Genomic DNA, 21,677 nt, shown 5'->3' on the forward strand with positions numbered 1-21,677 from the left:
AGCAGCAATATTGCTTCTCTCTACTTTTCACTTTTGGTGCAACAGAATAATGAGGAGGGCAAATGCATGCATATTTCATATATCATATTTATGATGAACCAACTTCTGATTTGAACTCCTAAGCATTTTTACAAACATGTATCATCAATGACTTTATGATAATTTTTTTTTGAAGAGGATTTATAGATTTTATTTTTGGACAGGGTATTGAATTTTACAAGGCTCATTTAGGTCTTTGGAAAGTGTTGTGTCATAAATCACTGTGCATTCACATGGAGCCTTTTAAGATTCAGAAAGCATTCTGCTATCTGCCATGAGGTTTCTAGGGCTGGCTTATCAACAGAAACCATGTCTGGTGTGGAATATTGCTATTATATTTCCCACAAATAGATAAACATTTTGTGTAACGAATATAGTGCTGCAAGTAATTTCTGTCATTAGTAAAGCAAATCAAACTCTTACCTAAAAGCAAAGAGCCCATTTGTGTCATATTTGTAGTTGGGCCCTGATATCTGTGATGTAGTAGCCAAATTTATCCCATAACAATAACGAAATTCCCATTGTGTCCTGCTGGATTGACAGCAGTTCATAAATAATGTAATAGTTATATGGTGCTGAGGAGAAGTTTGTGTGTTTTAACATACTGCTAAACATTTACGTTGAAATTCTAATGTGATTGTGAGATAACAGTTGCACTTATGCTCACTGGCTTAATGAGCCTAAATAGTGGTTTGAGGTTTGTGTAAGGTGGGTGGGAGTTCTGTTGCCTGTCTGTGCTGTAGCTTTTGTTAAGTGGATGTTCCCATTTGTTTAACAAGGAGCTGGTTTTGCTCTCATATCTCTTGTTGCAGTATTATTTCTTCACATGATCCTATTCTGTGTGTCTACCTGCACTGCACACAGACATAGGCCCTCAAAGGACACAGATTTAAAGTACATAGTATCACACTGTGTGAACATTTATTTAGCTTTTTTTTTTTCTTTTTTTTTATCAAATGAAATTTTATTTTTTTTAAAAATGTTTTAGAAAAAAAGACACATTTTCATTGCTGTTCTTATTGTGTGCTTATTTGAAACTCAATTTAATTGATAGGGCAAAAATAAACATGAAGACACAATTTCTCAAGTAGGTGTAGTAGAGCCACAATCATTTTTAGAATGCACAAAGGCCAAATAATGATCATGTTCTAAAGGTGTTAGGTGTCAAAAGTGACTTTTTTGATGGTTTTATTGCCTTTTATTGTTGGCTGCATTGTTAGCTTTATTTCTGCATAATATATTTATTTCTGCAGATGGTATCTGTTAAAAAGCTGTCTCATAAAATAATAATTTATTAAATGAAATTAGCCACAGTATTTTTTATTTAATAACGCGTGCCAGGACAGACTCTATATCAGAGCTCATCAGTTCTGAGAATTTACATTGAAATTCGAAATACATCCTGATCTTTAATAAGGTATAAATTTCAAGAACTGACACTTATGCAAACACTTACGGCAAGCTAATGTCCATCTTTTACAACTCCTAATATACTGTACATGGGCTAAAGCAGTGGTCACCAACCCTGTTCCTGGAGATCTACCTTCCTGAAGACTTTAGTTCCAACCATAATCGTGCCCTCCTGACCATCTAATCATTGCTTCAAGAGGTTCTTGATCAACTAAGACAGATGTGTTATATTTTGCTTGGAGATGAAACCTGCAGGAAGGTACACCTCAAGGAAAATGGTCAGTGATAACTGGGCTTGGGCATATATTTAAAAAAAATCTTAAATATCAGCTGGACTTGTTTACAGCAATTGTCTTACATCCTTGAGATGGCAATGTGCTGTATTATACAATATATCATGTGCAATCACATAATCATGGCAAGTTCAGTGAGCGTGGTGTGTTGTATCTCTGAAGAACACTTTCAGTGATGAGAGAGAGTGCTAGCACCTTGCAATACTTTAACACTTCGAGTGTGCTAGTGGAAATACATAGAGTTTAGTATCTAGTGTAGATGAATGAGTATAAGAGAGAATGGTTTACGCAGAGTAGTGTAGAGTAGAACGCATGTGTGCATGACAAAATGCATTGCAGTAAAAGTGGTTAAAACATCTTTGGGGTTTTTTGTTTTTTTTTTGTAAATAAAATAAATTCTTGTTTGTAAAAGAAGCACACTGAAACCCATTGCCCAATTTAATTGATTTACTGTAGATGCATGATTATGACAGGGATAATGCGGAAATTTTTTTTCTGCATATGATGTCAATGAGAAAGCTCTCCTATAAATCCTCAGCATTCATTGAAATAAAGCATATGAAAGCCAAATCGAAACTGACCCTAGGTGCTGGTGAAAATTAATCTAGCCTTGAGATATTCCTCTCCATGAGACCACAAAAAGATCTATAATTTCTGACTTACACTTTCTGACTGACATCATACGCAGAAATAGGCTCATAAAATCTGTCACATTATGCCTGTCATAATCATTTACCTAAAACAATTAAGTGGGGGAATGGGTATAGGTGGTACAGTGAGTAGCATTGCTGCCGCACAGCTCCCTAGTCTTGGGTTTGATCCTGAGCTTGGTTTACTGACTGTGTGGGGTTTCACATGTCCTCCCTGTGGTTGTGTAGATTTTCTCTGGGTTGTCTGGTTTCCTTCCACTGTCCAAAAATATTGAGGTATGTTGATTGGCTATACTAAATTACCCCTTGGTGTGACTCTGTGTGTTAATCGTGACAAACTGCGTCCTGTGATAACGGAATTGGCCAGGATCCACCATGATCATGACCAGAATAAAGTGGTTACTGAAGATGAATCAATGAAATGGTTTACAGTACATACAATAATTTCTTTTCTTCACAATTTTTTTTTTTTTATGTAAGCAACATCTAATGCAACACATTTTGTCACATGCTGTATAGCAACACTAATGTATGTAAATTATTCTCTCTTATACAGTACTTCATCTACAATGGATACTTCACTCTATGTACTTCCACTATCACACTTGAAAGAGAGCCACCTTTCATATTGGAATCAGATATGGTATAAGGTGCATTTGTCACAATTAAACCTTGGATGAAACCTCCTGTAGTTTAAATAGCTGTGCTCATTAGGTGACACCAATCTTCTCTTTGACGATACAGATAAGAAGAGTTAATTAACAGTAGTTAACTTAAATTAGCTTGCAATTAACTCAGTTAAGTACCACCAGTGTACTCATAAACTATCACCCCTTAGTGGAAATTTATGCCACTGTGCAACTCCTGCCTGGTTCACCTCACAGCTAGGTGTTAAATCTGACATGGCCACTTGATTTCTCTTTAAGCACTGCCTTTACAAAGGGTGCACATGATATAGTGTGTAAATGATGTGAGGCACAAGGTAAAGTAAGGGGGTTGAGCGAGAAAGCGAATGAGGGAGGAAGTGAAAGACAGGGACCCATTATAGAGTAGAGTCTAGTCTAGTGCAGCTGTCCTCTAACATTCCAGGCGTGTCCTCAGATCAGCGGCGTGAGGTTCAGAGGCAACTGTTCACACACTCTTTCTGTTTATCCGCTCACTAGGGCATCAAATCCTCTTTATTCGGACCCTTCCTTGGCTCACCTCTGCTCCCATTCCGGCCAGTTCAGGGCCCGAAGCTACCACCATGGCAAACCAGTACAACATCAATGAGGAGAAGATCCTGAAAGACATTCATACCAAAGAGATTGACTTGATCAACAGGGACCCCAAGCAAATTAATGAGGATGTCGTGAAGGTACGTGGAAGCTTTGTTCACGTGTCTCTTTATTCCAGTGTACTTCAATGAGATGAATATGGATTAGTGGCCTGGTTCAGTAATGAGGATTTCTGGTTGTCGGAGGTTCAAGCTGAAAAGATCAAAATTAGCATGTTAAAAGCATAACATCTCAAATGCACACAGTGTTAGTATTCCCAGGTCATTTAACTCTGTTTTCTACAGATCAGTTCTGATTAATAATGCAAACAAAAGTTTTCAAGAGTAATGACAGTTCAACTGACGAATAAGTTGATTTAAGTTGGTCCGTGGAGACAGATCTGGTTGCGTGCACAGCTCTAAGCACTGTAGCTGCCGGCCATGACCCAAAAATAGCCCTTAGACATACTTCTGCCAGGCCAGACTATGCTGCTTTTATTTATGGAAGGCATATAAGGGTGGGACAGCTAGATCATGATTGCCCTTTCCGCTCATATCTCAATATATATCATAATATATTATATAATATATAATATATAATATATTATACAATATATATATATATATATATGTCATAATTCATAAAGAATCCATTTAAGGCAGTGTTTACATTGATAAAAAATAATGACTGTATTTGCTGGGCAGCTACATTACGATTGGTGGGGTTGAATGACTCAAGCTTTATGCATGCTGTGTACTCATGTTGATAGCAACCTCCATGTGTTGCATTAGAATGAAGCGACAGTATACAGCACTTGGATCGTTTCCGTAGTTATTTATGGAATTATAGATTTATTCCATTTTGAAGAATTATAGTAGAAGTATCTCCTGTTTCTACTTGTATTAGACAAGGATGCAATCGTCATGTTTTAGCGTTAGACAGTGCAACACGTCAAAAACAGCGAGATTGTATCTGATTATATTAAACCTGCTTACACTAATGAACATATGCAGGTGTGGTCTGAAGAGTGTAGCTGCAGACTGTGTATAAGTATAGTGCGGTAACATTATAAAATCAATATCATTTGATTGGAATTACACTGGTGACAGGCTCTCTCACAAGTTAGATCAAGCCAGACATGTAAACGGTTCCTTATATTGTAGTGGATATGTAGAAGCCTATAAATATAGCTGCTTTTCACAGACAGAGTTTAACAGACTGAGATAGTCTAGCTTAATGCTTAGTGGAATTTATCAGAAGCTCATGTCTTTAAGACAAATCACCAGTTAAGGGAGTAAAAATAGCAAATATGCTGCAGTTCTTTCTTAGACAAATGAACTGTGTTATTTGACCATATAGCTGAAAAATACCGCCGCCACCAATAATTCAATCAGTGCCATGTCCCTTTCCTCAGAGATGCTCTGTTTTAACAAATGCCTGCTTCAGCCGATGCTGTCAAGTTAATGCACAATAAGATACGACAAATTAAATATGGTCTAAGCGTCACAGTGTTAGCAAGGGAGGCTCTGAACGAATTACTTGACAATTACAGTCTGACCTTTTGTACTGAAAGGTTGCTTCTGACCTGAGCTCATCTAATAATGTTAACTCTCCTGTTCTGTTTGGGTCTAAATTTACTAAATTATATTGCAATAATGAAACTTTCTGTATTTGTCTGAAAACATGAAGACTTGTGGTGTTAAATTCTGTTTGTATTATGATTATACTGATTTTATGTCAGGACATTTTATCTGAGAGTAATAATAATAATAATAATAATAATAATAATAATAACGACAACAACAACAGCGGAAAAACTGTTCTTTGTAAATATGATGCAAAATTCTTATTTAATTCACATGACATTTATCTCCTGTTTGCACATTTAAGTTACTCAACAACATGGTATGAAGATAAATTTACTTGTCACTTTAATAGGGACACCTGTATACCTACTCATTAATGCAGTTATCTAACAGGGGCAGTGGTGTCTCAGCGGTTAAAGGCTCTGGGGTACTGATCAGAAGTACCCCCTCACTGCCAAGCTACCACTGTTGGGCCCTTAACCCTCAATTGCTCAGTTGTATAAATGAGATAAATGTAAGTGGCTCTGGATGAGGGCGTCTGCCAAATGCAGTAAATGTAAATGTAAATGCAATCATATGGCAGTAGCACAATTCATAAAACCACACAGGTACAGATCAAGAGCTTCAATTAATGCTCACAACAAACATCAGAATGGGAGAAAAATGTGATCTCTGTGACTTTGACTGTGACATGGTTGTTGGTGCCAGATGGACAGGTTTGAATATCTCAGAAACTCCTGATCTCCTGGGATTATGATCCACAACAGTCTAGTGTTGAGAATAAATTGTGCGAAAAGCCATAATCATCCACTGAGAGGCAGTTTTGAGGGCGGAAACTCTTTATTGATCAGTGGAGAATGGTCAGACTGGTTTGAGCTGACAGGAAGGCTACGGTAACCGGTAACTCTTTACAACTGTGTGGAGCAGAAAAGCATCTCAGCATGTACAGTACCTTGAGGTGGATGGGTTACAAGATCTGAAGACCACATTGGGTTCAACTCCTTTCAAGAAAGATCATGTATCTGAATCTACACTGGGCATAGACTGACATTAACTACATAGTTAAAAACGGAAAAAAAGTCACCTGGTCATTTTACGATCTTTACCTGTCAAAAGTCTTTTCCCCATTCTAATGGAGAAACTCATGACCTGTATCTTAATGATGTTATGCATTGTGCTCCTGCCATGTGATTAGATAATTGCATGAATGTGTAGGGATACAGGCGTTCCTATTAAAGTAGCTGGTTAGTGTATATTGGAAATTAATACATTTAGCAGCCAATAGAGTAAAAACAAGTCCTGAGTCAATAGGACAGTTATTATTAAGAAGTAAACACATGTGGTTTAACAGGTGTTAATCTCCCTGTGTAGGTAGATTTTGAAGACGTGATTGCCGAGCCTGATGGCACACACAGTATGGACGGAGTGTGGAAAGCCAGCTACACCACCTTCACCATCTCCAAGTACTGGTGCTACCGCATATTGTCTGCTGTCTTTGGTATCCCAGTTGCGCTTCTGTGGGGATTCTGCTTCGCCTGCATCTCTTTTTGCCACATCTGGGCCGTCATGCCCTGCATCAAGAGCTACCTGATTGAAACCCAGTGCCTGAGTCGAATCTACTCGCTCTGCATCCACACATTCTGCGACCCCTTCTTCGAGGCACTCGGCAAAGTATTCAGCAGCATACGAGTGGCACTTCGCAAGGAAGTGTAGGGGTCACAAAAACAATGTTCACAATGGCTGCCAGGGAAATTGGGTGTTCTTTTGGTTTCGTTTTATTTTTTTAAAAGAGGCCAGATGGGCTTAGGCCTCATCCCCATTGCCTTTATATGAATAAAAACTAGGTAGATGTACATAATGGTGACTGAATGCTGCTGCTTAGACATTTTTTTTAAGGTGTGGTCAGAGGTATTCAGGCAGTTCACCTTGAGTTACTCACGTGTTCAGAGAAATATTTATGTTGAAGAGTATTTGAGAGTTGACAGCGGATGACAAGTCTTATGCGTTTATGTGATAAGGCCTTCTCTCTGTGTACTAATTAAAGATTATTATTGGGTACAAGTTTATTTCTTTACTGTATTCCTGTAATGTTAAAAAAGAATGAAAGAAGATAAAATTGCTTGTGGAATGATACAATCCTTATGTTCTTGCCTTTATAAATTAGATAACTAGAGATGTATTGATTTATCACATACAGTATGTGTGATTTGGACCGTACACCAAATAAATATATCTAAGAAAGTCAAACTGTCCTACTCTTCTTCAATTAATATTTTTGTTTCTGAATCTAAATTATCCTGATTATCTTGATATCAACTTTAATTCATATAATAGAGTAATAATGGAAGCACGGTGGCTAATAATGGAACACTTTGCCTCGCACCTCTGGGGTAGGGGTTTCAAATTCTGCCTCTGCCCTGTGTGTGTGGAGTGTGTGCTTTGGGTACTCCGGTTTCCTCCCCAGTCCCAGACATGCCTTGTATGCTGATTGGAATTTCTAAATTGTACGTAGTGTGTGCGTTTGTGCCCTGAAATGTTGCAAAATGTTCCTCCAGCTGTTTCTTTATTAGTAACACAGCCTTTTGTTGCCCCCGTACCAATGTTTTAGATACGTGTTGCAGCCATCAAATTCAAAATTACCTTTTTTTTTTTTTCCTTTTTCTTAAAATGGTACATTTCCTCAGTTTAAACATTTGCTTTAGTTTACAAAAGGTTGATCTCTGTTATATTGTGAATAACATATGGGTTTATGAGATTTGCAAATCATTGCATTCTGTTTTTTATTTACATTTTACAGTGCATCCCAACCTTTTTGGAATTGGGGATGTAAATAGATTTATGTTAAAACAGTCAGTCACAGTCACATTTGTTATGACATACACTTTATTTTCAATAAATTACTCCATGTTCTGACTTATATTAATAGTAAATATGACTGCTTTTTTCAGAAGTAAAATTCAGTAGCCTTTTGACTGAGAAAAAAAAGGGTCTGTAAAGCATAGAATTCAACACTGAGACATAAGTATAATCATTGAACAATCTTACTGCTGTATTAAAAAAAGAGACATTATGACACTCCTTTGTTGTTGGATAAACACACTAGATGTTCTCCCTTCAAATATCTTTTTTTTTTTAGGGAAACATTAAGAATTTTACTTCAGTTATCTCACTGGGGTCATTCTTTCTGATAACATCTTAACATCACAAAAGTGTATGATTAAATGTTCTCTGCAACTGAATATGCAGTTGTATGCAGCTGTAAAAAACAAACAAACAATAAACAACAACAACAACAACAAAATAGCAATGAGACGGATCAAGAAGATCCTGTTGGGTGAGTAAAAAGTCATGAGCAAGAAAGGGAAAGCAATTCTGAGCTCTTAATAAGTAATAAAATAAATCAAACAAAACAGAACTACATCTGGAAAAATACAGAAAAAAACCCCCAAAACATGAATTGCTGCAGGCGTTACTGTTGTCAAGTTGATACTGAAACATTATTGACTTTATTGACTATGTTAGTAAATCCACAAAATACATGCAGTTTTCACAAGATATGACTTTAAGTAACAAGAAAAGGAAGCTATGAAATATTTTCTTTCTTTTCTCGAATGGAATTTTGATGAATGACAATATAGATTGAATAGCATATGTAGGTGAGAATCAGAAAGAAAAAAAAAAACCAAGCCAAGGGTTTTCAAAAAGGCCAAAATGCAAATAGATTTTAATCTAGAGCCAGACATTTTTTTGTCCACATTTATGGTAGCATGCCATCTGCTATGACATTACAGTCACCCTCTCCTCATTCTGATGGTGGTCTTTTTTTTGCAGTCCAGGAAATAATCACAACGATAGAGCCAAAGCTCCAACAGTGTCCTGATAGTGAGTTTCATTAGGCTTGTCTCCATGTGTTTACAACCATCTGTGCTCATCACTGTTCCATTCTGTGTGGGTCTATGCCCAGTCCTCATGTGCAATGCATCAGTGTTTATGTGGACGATGTCTGGGTAATGCTTCTCTGGCTGCTGGTGCTCTTCATGACGTAAGTGGAGGAGTTGCTCTTGCGGCTCGAGTTGTGCTCCAGATCACAGCGGCACTGAGACGACTTCAGGTAGCGTGCCGGACAGCACAGAAAGTTCTGCTTCAGGTCATGGAACAGGTGTCCAGCAAAGCACATGTAGATCCAGGGGTTACAACAGCTGTTCAAACTGGCCAACAGCATGGAGATGATGAAAGGCATCGCTGTGAGAGGAGAGATAAACACAGTTCATTTCTCTGAATTACTGAACTCAGCAAACAATCAGCGGCCATGAGAGGGATTCTTTATTTAACAATCATCAGCCAGCAAGTTCCACAGAGCCGTGGACCTCATGCTGTTGGTCTATGAAGCAACAAGCAGAAAAAATTCATTTAAATCAACAATGTGTTCCTTTTTTGCTCTGTGTCTGGGCTGAAGATATCCATACCTTGAGCAGATGCTTCCATACATGGTATTGGATATCCATGCTAAAATCAAGAACTCATCTGAAGAATCTAAAGTATGTATACACTTCTACTATGTAGTTTCCTTTCCTTTGGCATTTCCTTTTTTTTGTTAGTTAGCTTTCAACTTCTTTTTTTAAAATTAATAAAATATGCCTTGTGGTTGTAAACGGTTAGAGTCAAACAAATTTGTTACGTTACCCAGAAAGTCTGGATAAAAGTCAAGACATACCTCGATAAAAGATTTGTATAATTCGAAATGCCATTGTGGTTTTCATTCTCATCACATATCAATCTACGGCCAATTTAGCCTAGCTAATCTACTTACTAATGTGTTTCTGGGTGGTACAAGGAAACAGGAAAACCAGGAGGCCATATGGACATGCAAAACTCCACACAGACAATAATTCGAGCACAGGATCAAACTGGGAACCCTCGAGCAGTGAGGTTGCATTACTAGTCATTGTGCCACCATGTTGTCACCACCAGCAACAAGTTTATTAACATCGAGGCAGTCCCATCAGGAAAATATAGTTCTCTTTTCTGCCATTCGGTTTTCTGGTCTGGTGCTGTTTTAGGCCGAAATTTAAAAAAAAAAATCTATTTAAAGGAATTTTAGTAAATTTTGAGGATCAAAGGGCAAATACAAACATAAGGTCTAAATTTACACAAAATAATTACAATGTTATTGCTTTGGAAAGATATTGGGCCGTCTAAAAATATTTTATTATATCAAAAGAACTAGTGAAGAAAAGATGATATGGCCCTGCAGACCATGTGAAATCTGAACATTTTTAGCTCACACCACTGCAGCTAGGATATCCATAATACATGGTCAATTAATGAATTGTTCACAGATTAGGTCTAGTCTTGGAACAGGTTGTGCTGGAAAATTATTCATTTCATGGTAAATTGAACATTTATGTAATATAGAAGCAAGCTTAAATGTGTTGGAAAGCATGTGTATTTTCTTTAATGAACTCACACCTTCTCATAATAGATGATTTATACACACTGTATACACACTGTAATGGGTCCCTTCTCTAAACCCATTTAGTTTACATTATATTATACATTTAGCCCTCTTCATATATTCTGTATTTAGCCATGACCATCTTACAACTTACAGTCCTTAACTGAATATGACTGTTGTATAAAAAGTGAAATACTCACCACAGTGTTCTCTGTGCTTTGGCAAAGATTGAATGTTTTCATTATGTGCTTGGATGAAAGTGAAACAATAACCTTTTGCAGCATGAAGGGTAGAGCACAAGAGATGATCGTTCATGGTAAACACATGGTAAAGGACTTAGTAGAGCCATGAGTCTAAATATTTTGGCAAAGAGAATCAAAGGGTCATCACAGCAGAATAGCTGTCCTGTGTGACTGATGTGAATTTTCTTTTGTCACCAGCCCAAATGTCTTAGGACTGTAAGTCTCTCGGGGCTATGGAATAGAGTTCAGCATCAGAGAACAGCAGCTACAAAGCCATGTGAAGCTTCAATAAACTGGACTACTGTGGAGCATCCTGTTTTGGCTGTGATAACAGAGAGCTTGGACAGCAGGATGAGTAACTTCTCTTTTGTCTGCAGTTTGACTAATGGTGTTAGAGAGATATAAACATATCTGCTTTTATATCATACCTCACAGACCTGCCATGGGAGTAACTAACTAACTAACTAACTAACTAACTGAACCACTCACTCAATTACTCACTCACTCACTCAGTAAATAACTGAATCACTCACTCACTCACTTCACTCAGTGAATCAAACACTGAATCATTCACTCATTCACAACTTCACTCAGTGAATCAATATCTGAATCACTGAATCACTCACTCACTCACTTCACTCACTAAATCAATATTTGAATCACTGAATCACTCACTCACTCACTTCACTCAGTGAATCAAACACTGAATCATTCACTCATTCACTCACTTCACTCAGTGAATCAATATCTGAATCACTGAATCACTCACTCACTTCATTCAGTGAATCAATATCTGAATCGTCGTAAAATAAAAATCTATAACAAAGTTTGCACAAAAAAAAAAAGGGTGCCTAAGAATTTTGCACAGTACTGTATACAAGGGGCTGTTGGATACTACACAGCATAGCAAAATATAAAAAAGAGGACACACTATAAAAGAATATTGTAGCTGAATGAGTGTGGTTTCACAAATTTTGTTCTTTCTCTTGAGCTATAAAGAAGCACATTTTTTAAACCACTTTCATTCAACTACAATATTCTTTTACATCATGCCCTCTATCAAACAGCCTCTTGCACACATTGCAGTTGAATGCGTGTAATTTGTGGACTTTGTCAGTCAGTTTTCTTATATCAACATATTTCTTTTTAATTGAATGGACATTCAACACATGGCAATTTCTCTAGTGATTAAACTGGAGGCCCAACATGCCATGACAATCCCAATTTCATGCAGTTTTTCATCTGCAAGCTAGATCCAGTAAACACTTTATTTCAGTCAGAGGAATTCAACTGGCACACAGTGTGTTGTGATCATATCAATCCACTCTGACTGAAAATCAGTCAAGGTTTAAGCCGCATTATGGGCTTATCCTGAAGAAGCAGCTCATAACACTTCATTCATATCTGACAACGTGAGTGCAGGAATATAATTCACTTGGTAAGTTTATACAAAATTAAATGTCAGCACAAACCTTCTGTAAATTACAATTCTATACGTTATAGATCACAATACAGATGAAAACAAAGGAGATGTGATTTCTCTCCATCACCTGTCCATAATTCTGTTTTTCTGATGTATCCGATGCATGCCTTTGACTTCACAGGGGGAGATAACGCTCTCTCTTTTTATTTCATATCAAAGCTCTTTCATCCAAATCCTCAAACTTCTCACATTCAGCCATCATCACACATTTTAGTTAATCAATCACTTTGTCCAAAAGCATAGCATAGGGAATCGTCTGAGGAGATCATGACACCACATGTATTATTCCTTAATATCAATCAAGTTGATTGAGACTTTCTATTATATTGCACACAGACCTAAAAACAAGAACACAGACATGTTTTCTTTTAGGGCTGATGATGTGTAGTGTGCTTAAAAATACACTGGGTAACACATTAAGGTACACTCTGTACCTCAGGTTTTCTTAAGAGGAAAAATTAAGACCGGTTTAGAGGCCTGTTTCCTGTAAGAAATTTTCTGACCACTTACTGGTACAAAAAGAACCATATTCAATTTTAAATGCTGGAATTTTTGTACATATAAAGGTTTCTCATTTTTATTCATATCTATTTCGTAACACACTCGTGTATTATTTACATCTGAGTCAGAGCACCGCGACCCTCTGAGACCGTGGCTGTTATTTCACCCACATTTAATGTCTGATCTTGATAACAAGTGAATGTGACATATATCTGAAAATCCTGCTGGGCGTGAGGTATGGCAAGCAGCTCCATAGTCTTGCTAACACCAGCCTCTTGTTAAAAACTACAGCTGCACATGATTAATGGCTATACTCTCAGTCCATCTTCCTTTTTAATAATGACTGTCTGCAGCTTTCTCTCCACCCTGCAGCACAGGTCTCTTCTTCTTCAGCATCAAAGAACACCGTAATGCACGCATGGAACACGATATGCGGATCTATAATTACGGAACTTTCTCTATTATTGCGAGATTGCAAGGAATATGCAGCAAAGCCACTGAAATACAAATGACTTATGCATTAACAGTGAAATAAAATCATAGTATGTATTGATTCAAATATACTTCTGTTAGAGGTGTATATAGTACAACACTGAGGAGTGTGTTTCTTGGAAATGTGTTTTGGTTGTGTTTTCTGAGCACACTTTCTAAAGGAATATTTGAGTTGTTTTTCTGCAGCCTGCAACAAGGTGAGGTAAGGAGAAATTTTAAAGGCTCACTAACATTTTAAAAGTACATTTAAAAATACAATTAAATCATAAACCTAATATGAATAATTGACAGTATCTTTGCAACTCAGTAGTACTTTGAATTATTAAAACTAAAATCCAAACACAGAACGCAACTTGTTTGTTGTCTGCTCACCAAAGCTTTCTAAGAATCGCTTTAGAAGAATCATTGGCAATATTTATCACAGCACCATGCTGAGATGTTAGAAACACTGTCCGTTGCTCGATATCATTTGAGAAATATAGTCCTTATCAGCAGCATCATGGGTTTCATCCTTGGCTTGGTGAGATATTGTGGAACATAAATAATCTCTCATGCTGCTCATGATTTAAAGGGCTGCACTCCTGATAAATATTAGTTTTCCTCGGTTGCTTAATCACTATAACCAGGCTTTTGAACTAAAATTTCAAAATAATAATGCCGTTTATCCAAAAGCAGACCCATTTCCCTAAACTATAAACACTATTCCCCTGTTTTGACACGAGTCAGATTTATTGAACTGTCACGGCAAAACTCTGCACACAAATCCCCTTCGTTTCTCATTGCCTACACCATGTGGTCATTTAGAAAGCAGTAGCATTCAATATTGTTCACTCAAGTCAGTACAGCTTCAGCTCAATTAGCATACAGTTACCCAGGTGGAAATGACTAAGAGTCAAAACTGATCACACACCAAGCAGAACCTTCGATAGATAAAAGGGCCAGAGTCAGTTCGTTCAGTTTTGGAACAATGCATCCAGAGAGACGTGAAGGAAGAGGTCAAGGACAGGAGGACGAAGAGGAGGAGGACGAAGAGCAGTAGGGAGTGGAGGAACAGGTGAAGTAAGAGGAAGAGAAGGAGGAGGTGGAGGAGTAGGGAGAGGAGGAAGAGAAGGACGAGATGGAGGAGTGGGGAGACGAGGAGGAGGATGACGACAAGGAAAAGGACGGGGAAGGGCAAGGAGACAAGAAGTCTCGGATCAAATTCGTGCCACTCTAGTTGACCATGTCCTTGTCCATGGTATGACTATGAGGGAGGCTGGGCAACGAGTACAGCCAAACATGAGTCGCTTCACCGTCACCTCGATCATAAGAAACATCAGGGAGGAAAACTGCTCTCTACTGTAACTTCTGAGTGCTGTACTCTGTGCTGTTACAACACATACATGTACTGTAGTTGTTGCACTATACTACTGTAATAAAAAGAAATCCATCAAATTGCCTACATACAGATAGACTGTATCTGTATGCTTCCATTTTATAAAATGGATGCGTTACAGTTACAGTAATCAGTACTTCTTTTTTTGTAGGACACAGAGACGACCACCTGATGGAGACAGGCTAAGACTTTTGTCGGAGGAGCAAGAGAGGGAGCTGGTAATTATGGTCATTGCCAACAATGTATGGTCATTGCCTGCGAGATACTCAAAGGAGAGTGATTGAAGACAATCACCAATTTCGAGTGATAAATGCCAGCACCCTCTCCACAATTGACTGCATCCTCCGAAAGCACAGGTTCCGGATGAAACAAGCCTACCGCGTCCCTTTCAAACGAAACTCTGACAGAGTGAAAGACCAACGTTTGGAATATGTTCAAGTATGAGTTTTTATATTGTATGATTTATTGTGTACCCTCACAGTATAGCAGTACAGCAGTTTATACTGTAGCACAAAGTACAAATGGTGGTCTGCTATTCGTGCCCTCTTGAACTGTGTTTCAGGGTAGTCATTTACTCTACTGTGTTTCATGTGTTTTGCAGAGAATCTTTGAGATTGAAGGCCAGCCTGATCCCCATGAGATTATCATTGTTGATGAGGCAGGATTTACCTTGACCAAAAGAAGGAGAAGGGGGAGGAATATGATTGGTCATCAGGCTATTGTGAATGTCCCTGGCCAGCGAGGAGGGAACATCAATATGTGCATGGCCATCAGCCAACGAGCTATGCTCCATCGCCAGGCCATTCTTGGACCCTATAACACTATGCTCATCCTTGATTTCCTTAATGCTCTAAAAGAGTATGTGTGTTCCAGCTTGGCCAGAGGGAGCCAGCACAACCAGAGCAGCCCTGTTACGCTGTTGTTTGGGATAACATCAGCTTCCATTGCACTGCTCTGGTTCGTGACTGGTTTAACAATAACCCAACGTTTTCCAACATCTTTCTGTCTGCATACGCTCCCTTTCTAAACCCGATAGAGTTTTTTTCGGCATAGCGGTGGAAAGTGTATGACCGACAGCCTCACATCCGTGTTCACCTCCTCCAGGCCATAGAAGAAGCCTGCCTGGAGATTTCAGTTGATGCATGGCAGGGGTGGATCAGACATGCAAGAGGATTTTACCCGCGTTGCCGTGCCTAGGGCCAATATAGCCTGTGATGTTGACGAGATTCTCTGGCCTGTCCCAGACCAAAGACGGGATGCTGGGGCAGAATAATTTTTTTGTAGTTGTTTGGTATATTGTACTGTACAGTACATTAAGGAAAACAAAATGTGCAAATGTATACATTTGTTGTATTGTTTGTTTTTGAGGGGGAGAACGACAAGCAACATAACTTATTACCAGTTTTTGTAGTATTGTTTTGAATTTATCTCAACAGTGTGTAAGACTATGTTCTAGTGTGTGCGTGTGTTCTGAGGGCTTGTGTGCCATGTCTGAGAGCAAAAGTCTGGATTTTCAGCAAGATTGAATGGTTTTGAGTGGAGAGCTTCATTTTGACCTGAAAATAGGAAGGTTGGGGAATTGGGTGAGAAGTTATGGATTGAAATGTGTTTAAGCAATCAAAAAAACAAACGAACAAACAAACAAAAAAAACCTGTAATACACTGCATTAGCCCAAGGACGTTCTGACCCTTTATAGGTCCTCGGGTAGGTGTATGATCTGGAACCATAGAACAGTCGTCACAGTAGTGATGGACCTCACAGCTGTAGCAGATTAACTCTAAAAAATTCAGTCTAAATAAAAATGTAGCCATTAAAAAGACTTCTGATAATTCTCTATAATAATAGTATGGTTTTCTTTAAGTGCATATATTTGTTTATTTGACAAAAAAAAAAGTTTCAGAGGTAGATTAAAGTATGAAAAATGGCTACATATTTGTAGTGTGCTTGCAATATAAATTTCTTTATTTCGAAGAATGCATACACACACGCACACCTTGGGTTTTTTTTTTTTTTTTCACTTTGCACTTTTATCATTGCTTTCAGATGAGATATGATTGTATGACGTTTAGCCCTGAACAAGCCCAATGCTGAATGAATATGTAGAGGTATGAATTACAAAGCGGGATTTTGCTCTGCAGAGACGGTTGTATAAGTTATATTCTTTATCAATCAAATTTGTTAAAATAAGTAGGTCTATGCAGTATTAGATCAATGACGTCATTATATGAATAACACCGCTCAAATGTCACCAAAAGACATAATCATACTATTGACCTAAAGACATAATACTATTGCAGTGAGACACTTGCAGTTTGCGCAAATGAAACACGGGAAACAGAATTCTTTCCATGTACAGTAATCTCACACATTTTTAAGACAAGAGAGAAGCTGTTTATTCGAGGTAACCTCTTCTCCCCCTTTCTCTCTTTTTTTCTAGTAAGAACACAGACATATTCAGTGTACGCGCTGAGCGAAAATAAGATGCGCCGCCGCGCGCTACGCGATTCACTCACGGAGACGAGAAGTAACTCACTCACCCTCCCGGGGCGCAGCTGGATCCCACGCCGACCACATCTGCACGAAGAAAAACGGAGTCCAGCACACGATGTAAGCCAGCACGATGACGAATGTCATTTTGACTGTGGTGATCTTGGCCTTGGAGATGAGCCTGACGCTGCTGACACGCGCCAAAAGCGCACCGTTTCGCGCGGCCGTGGGACTCAGAGTGACGACCTGCTGCTCGCGCCTGGTCTTCAGCTTAAAGTTCTGCCAGATCTTAAAGCTTATGAGACCGTAGCAAATGCTCAAGATAGCCACAGGAATGATGTAGACTGTGAGGCTGATCCAAGTGATGTAGGCTTTGGCGCCCCAAGGCTGCACAAAATCTCCCCAGCAGTCGTAAACTCCAGATCCGACCTCCCGCAGAGAGAAGATGCACACCTGCGGGATGCTGAAGACCAAGCTGAGCACCCAGGACAACACCACGTACCAGCGGTCTTTCCGTTTGTGCAAGGAGCGCAGAGGCTGGCAGATGGCCAGGCACCTATCGATGGACATCAGCACGAGCATGTAGGTGGAGGCGAACATGCCGACTATTTGGAGATACTTCACAAGCCTGCACAGCAAATCGGGACCATAAAAGCGGAAGGTGATGTCCCAGATGAGCTGGGGCAGCACCTGGAAGATTGCCACCACCAGGTCGGCGATGCTCAGGTGCTTCATGAAGTAGTACATGCGCGACTGGCCGTGCTTGGCCGTGTGGATAGCGAGCAGCACGCACAGGTTCCCAGCGAGGGCGAAGAACAAGACCAGGGCCAGCACCGTGACCTCCACTTTGGCCACCTCTTCATTGCGCTTTAGTGGATTCACCGTTTGATTGGCACCATTCGTGTCGTTGCCGACGCTGTAATTTCTCCATGACTCGTTAAGAGTCTCGTTGAAAATGTCCTGCTCTTTAAGTGTTTCCTCCATGGTACTCTACGTCTTGTATGCACGAGAACTTCTCCACAGCGCGCGCCGCTTTATCCTAGGTGGAGCACACGATTTCTTCAGGCATGCTGAGTATACGAAATGTCGCAGGCAGAGAGGGAAACTATAAAACATAAACAAACCAAAAATATTAATTAAACAGTGTCGTGTATGATATTTCTAGGCTAGTTATCCCTCACTTTAGACAAGAACATATACGTGTATAGTAGAATATTTAAAGTCACAATATTGAAAATATGGAAAGTTTTCAATTTCACGTCTAAAAGGTAGCAGCATCAAATCTGATTACTTACAGCGGTTGTGCATTTTGCAGCCGGTCCTACTAACTGACGTGAGAATGAGAGGAAAGTCCTTGAAGAAGCCCCGATCCCTCCCAAACACCCCATCTCTCTCTCTCTCTCTCTCTCACACACACACACACACACACACACACTCTCTCTGAGCGCGCCCACTAGAAGCAAAAACTCATCATGATATTTATACCCGTTGGATCAGTATAAAGACTTACCCATGACTTCCAGTAGATGTCCGCATGCTTAATTGCAATTGATAACGGGCTAATTCACATACTCTGTCAGAGGAATTGTAGAACAAGCAGCTTAACTCGCATAGGTTAAAATGTCTTTGCCCTCGCAACATAATAATGACACGTTTTATGCAAATGTTATTCTAACACGCATTTCGGGGAAAAAGGTAAAAAAAAAAAAAAAATTTAATTAAAAAAAAACAACCCAAAAGAAAAGAAAACAAAACAAAACAAAAGATTCACCATTCCATCTGCTAAAATAATAATAACAATAATAACAATAATAAAAATAATAATATTCACATGCATGTGTGGGTGCATGTTGTTGGTTCACTTGGGTGATATCAGTTTCCACTCAGAAATCTGTAAAATATTACACTTCAGATGATCATTGTCTAATGTGTATAACGTTCAAAATTCACATTTTGTCTGTCAATAGATGGGTATGTTAATGTTACGTTAATCACAAGTCAGAGTAACAAAATGCACTGTTATCCATCCATCTGTTTTCTGTATTGTTTATCCTATGGGGAGCTTGGAGTCTATTCCAGGGGACTTGGGGAACAAGGTAGGGGACACCCTGGATGGTGTGCCAACACAGGGCACAATCGCACACAGACACTCACACACCCATTCACACACTATGGGCGATTTGGAAATGCCAATCAGCTTACAATGCATCGCTTTGGACTGGGGGAGGAAACCGGAGTGCCTGGTGGAAACCCCTGAAGCATGAGGAGAACATGCAGACTCCACGCACACAGGGTGGAGGCAGGATTTGAACCCCCAACCCTATTACCATTAGACTATATACAAGTGTATGTTACTGCACAGACATAACCCTGAATCCGGGACTGTCAATAGCGGGGTGAAAGCCGGTGACAATTATAGTCCCATGCAGGGGCTCCACAAAATTCCAGCAGTCCATAGGCTCCTTGCTATGACTGAACTGTTATATGGATAATAAGGTAACATATACTAATTGAAACAGAATTTAAGCAAAACTACAAAATCATGCAATAATGATGAAAAAGGTTAAAAAATTGTTTAGTACACTGTTCATGGTTCACGAGATTGAGTGTGATTAGTGGCCTAGATGACATGCCAATTTTTGTCTGGCAAAACAACAAAAACAACAACAACTACAACAATATAAATCAGGATTTCAAAAACGGCAGAAAAAAGGAGAGACGCAATGAGTAGTGAAGGAGCCCAGTGGATAACCCCTTTCTTTTTGAAGAAAGGTTAATGTTTTAAATTAAATAGCTAGTAGTACATTCATTCTACAGGCTTCTGGTGCTTATGGCTTAACCAGCTTCATGAAGTTTTAAGACTTTCTAACAGTGGTTGGACAGCTGTCTTAAGCGCTAATAATAGATCCACTTTATGGACCATTTTGAGCTTGTGTGTTTGTTGCAGCTGCTTCATTTTTTTTACATAATATAAAGGAAATACTCAGGATAAATCAGCCCTTTCAGAGTTGTGAGCATGCGCCACTATTCATTCAGGGGGCCCAGAATTCCTAACTGCAGCCCTGCCTAAATGCCAACTGCAGGCTATTTTCCAGGGTGAAATAGGCTTACACGCTTTTGTAAATAAAATTTAGCATATTCAATTGTAGCCACTGAGTGCTGGTCTTGTGCCTGAGACGTGTCACAGGAGCTCAAAGGAATGTTCAGAAATCAGAAAATCATTCACCAATCCTGTCCAGCACACTACAAAACAGCAGAGGTCTGAAAAGTTCATGGAGTGATGTACGTCAATATGCACAGTCCCTCCAGATGTGTTTTGATGATGGTCATAAAGAGCATGCTGTAAGTCCAAAGTCGCTCAACTGTTTTGTGAAACAGTGACTACAAAGGCCGTAACATTTCAAATGTTATATACTCCAAAAACCATTCAGTAAGCCTTTGCACCTTGTCGATAGTAACATTTTCCTTCTGGAAGAGACTACTCCCAACAATATAGAAATGTTTATCGTAGGATAAAGGTGATCGGTCGGAATAACTTTGTATTGATTTGCAGTGCTCTTTCTTCTAACTCTTTCTTGGACCCAAATCATGTCAGCAAAATGCCAGGATAACAGAACCACCAGACCCCGTCACTGTAGGAGTCTAGCACTCGGGTGCCATTCTCTTGGTGCATGCCTCACATGGACTCATACACGTGACAAGAATACAGAGATTTTTGCACAAGTGAAGTCTGAAATGTGCATTCATCTTTGTAATGATTAATTGTCTACATAGTTCACATCAGAATGTTCTTGCTGACAGTCTGATCACATCCTGCTTTGACATTCTTAGTCAAGAACAGTTGCTCTTCTGTTTTTCCTTACATATATCACTACTGTACCAATTGTGACCACAATTTCCAATAATATTTACTGATTGTACAGGGACTTTGCTCTCAGCCCTCTCAATTTCCCTTTCAGAGACTGGATGCCTCAATTTAAGCCCCAGACATCATTCTGGCTAGGCAGCAAGTGTGCTCAGTTACAGATCCCCAAAATGAAGACTGAGATACACAGAACATCACTTACTGTATCACATCCCTAATAAAAAAAAATTATATGCAGAGTTATAGACTGTTTTTCTTTTCTGTATTTTTTTTATTGATTTACAATTGATCATAGATTTTGATTATGCTGTGTTATTAAATAGAAATGTAAACTGCCATGTGAGTGTGGATTAATGTTAGAAGTACTTTCGTTTTTCTGATGTTCTTCCCATAGATGTAAATACAGATGTTGCTTTTGTCATTGTTCCTGTTGAAACACAGTCAGAAGCGTAGTCTATTTGACTGAAGGTCCTGAATACTGTACATGCTTCAACAATAAACCCTCAAAGTCACTTTTTCTTTTCCAAAATGTAGTTCCAGTT

General features: G+C 39.0%; 2 protein-coding genes across 2 annotated transcripts; one reads left to right on the forward strand and one right to left on the reverse strand.

Annotated features, from left to right (window-relative positions):
* Positions 1 to 496: 496 nt before the first annotated feature.
* Positions 497 to 8,413, forward strand: cav3 (caveolin 3). The gene is made up of 2 exons (XM_053636635.1): positions 497 to 3,749; positions 6,606 to 8,413. Exons 1-2 carry the CDS (start codon positions 3,639 to 3,641, stop codon positions 6,945 to 6,947), a joined length of 453 nt encoding a protein of 150 aa, XP_053492610.1. The 5' UTR covers positions 497 to 3,638; the 3' UTR covers positions 6,948 to 8,413.
* Positions 8,414 to 9,132: 719 nt separating this feature from the next.
* On the reverse strand, positions 9,133 to 20,782 carry oxtra (oxytocin receptor a). The gene is made up of 2 exons (XM_053636634.1): positions 17,321 to 20,782; positions 9,133 to 9,476 (listed from the first exon to the last, which is right to left on the reverse strand). The coding sequence occupies exons 1-2, from the start codon at positions 18,252 to 18,254 to the stop codon at positions 9,223 to 9,225; spliced, it is 1,188 nt and encodes a 395-aa protein (XP_053492609.1). The 5' UTR covers positions 18,255 to 20,782; the 3' UTR covers positions 9,133 to 9,222.
* Between the last annotated feature and the right edge of the window lie 895 nt (positions 20,783 to 21,677).

The sequence above is a fragment of the Ictalurus furcatus genome, chromosome 11 (assembly GCF_023375685.1).
Source record: "Ictalurus furcatus strain D&B chromosome 11, Billie_1.0, whole genome shotgun sequence".
Classification (NCBI taxonomy): Eukaryota; Metazoa; Chordata; class Actinopteri; order Siluriformes; family Ictaluridae; genus Ictalurus; species Ictalurus furcatus.

Excerpts from the sequence above, each read along its gene's own strand:
- cav3 (XM_053636635.1), top strand. The coding sequence starts at position 3,639 with ATGGCAAACCAGTACAACATCAATGAGGAGAAGATCCTGAAAGACATT. Across the intron at positions 3,750-6,605 it reads TTAATGAGGATGTCGTGAAG|GTAGATTTTGAAGACGTGAT; the intron begins GTACGTGGAAGC and ends CTCCCTGTGTAG.
- oxtra (XM_053636634.1), bottom strand. The coding sequence starts at position 18,254 with ATGGAGGAAACACTTAAAGAGCAGGACATTTTCAACGAGACTCTTAAC. Across the intron at positions 9,477-17,320 it reads TCCAGCTGCGCCCCGGGAGG|CGATGCCTTTCATCATCTCC; the intron begins GTGAGTGAGTTA and ends CTCCTCTCACAG.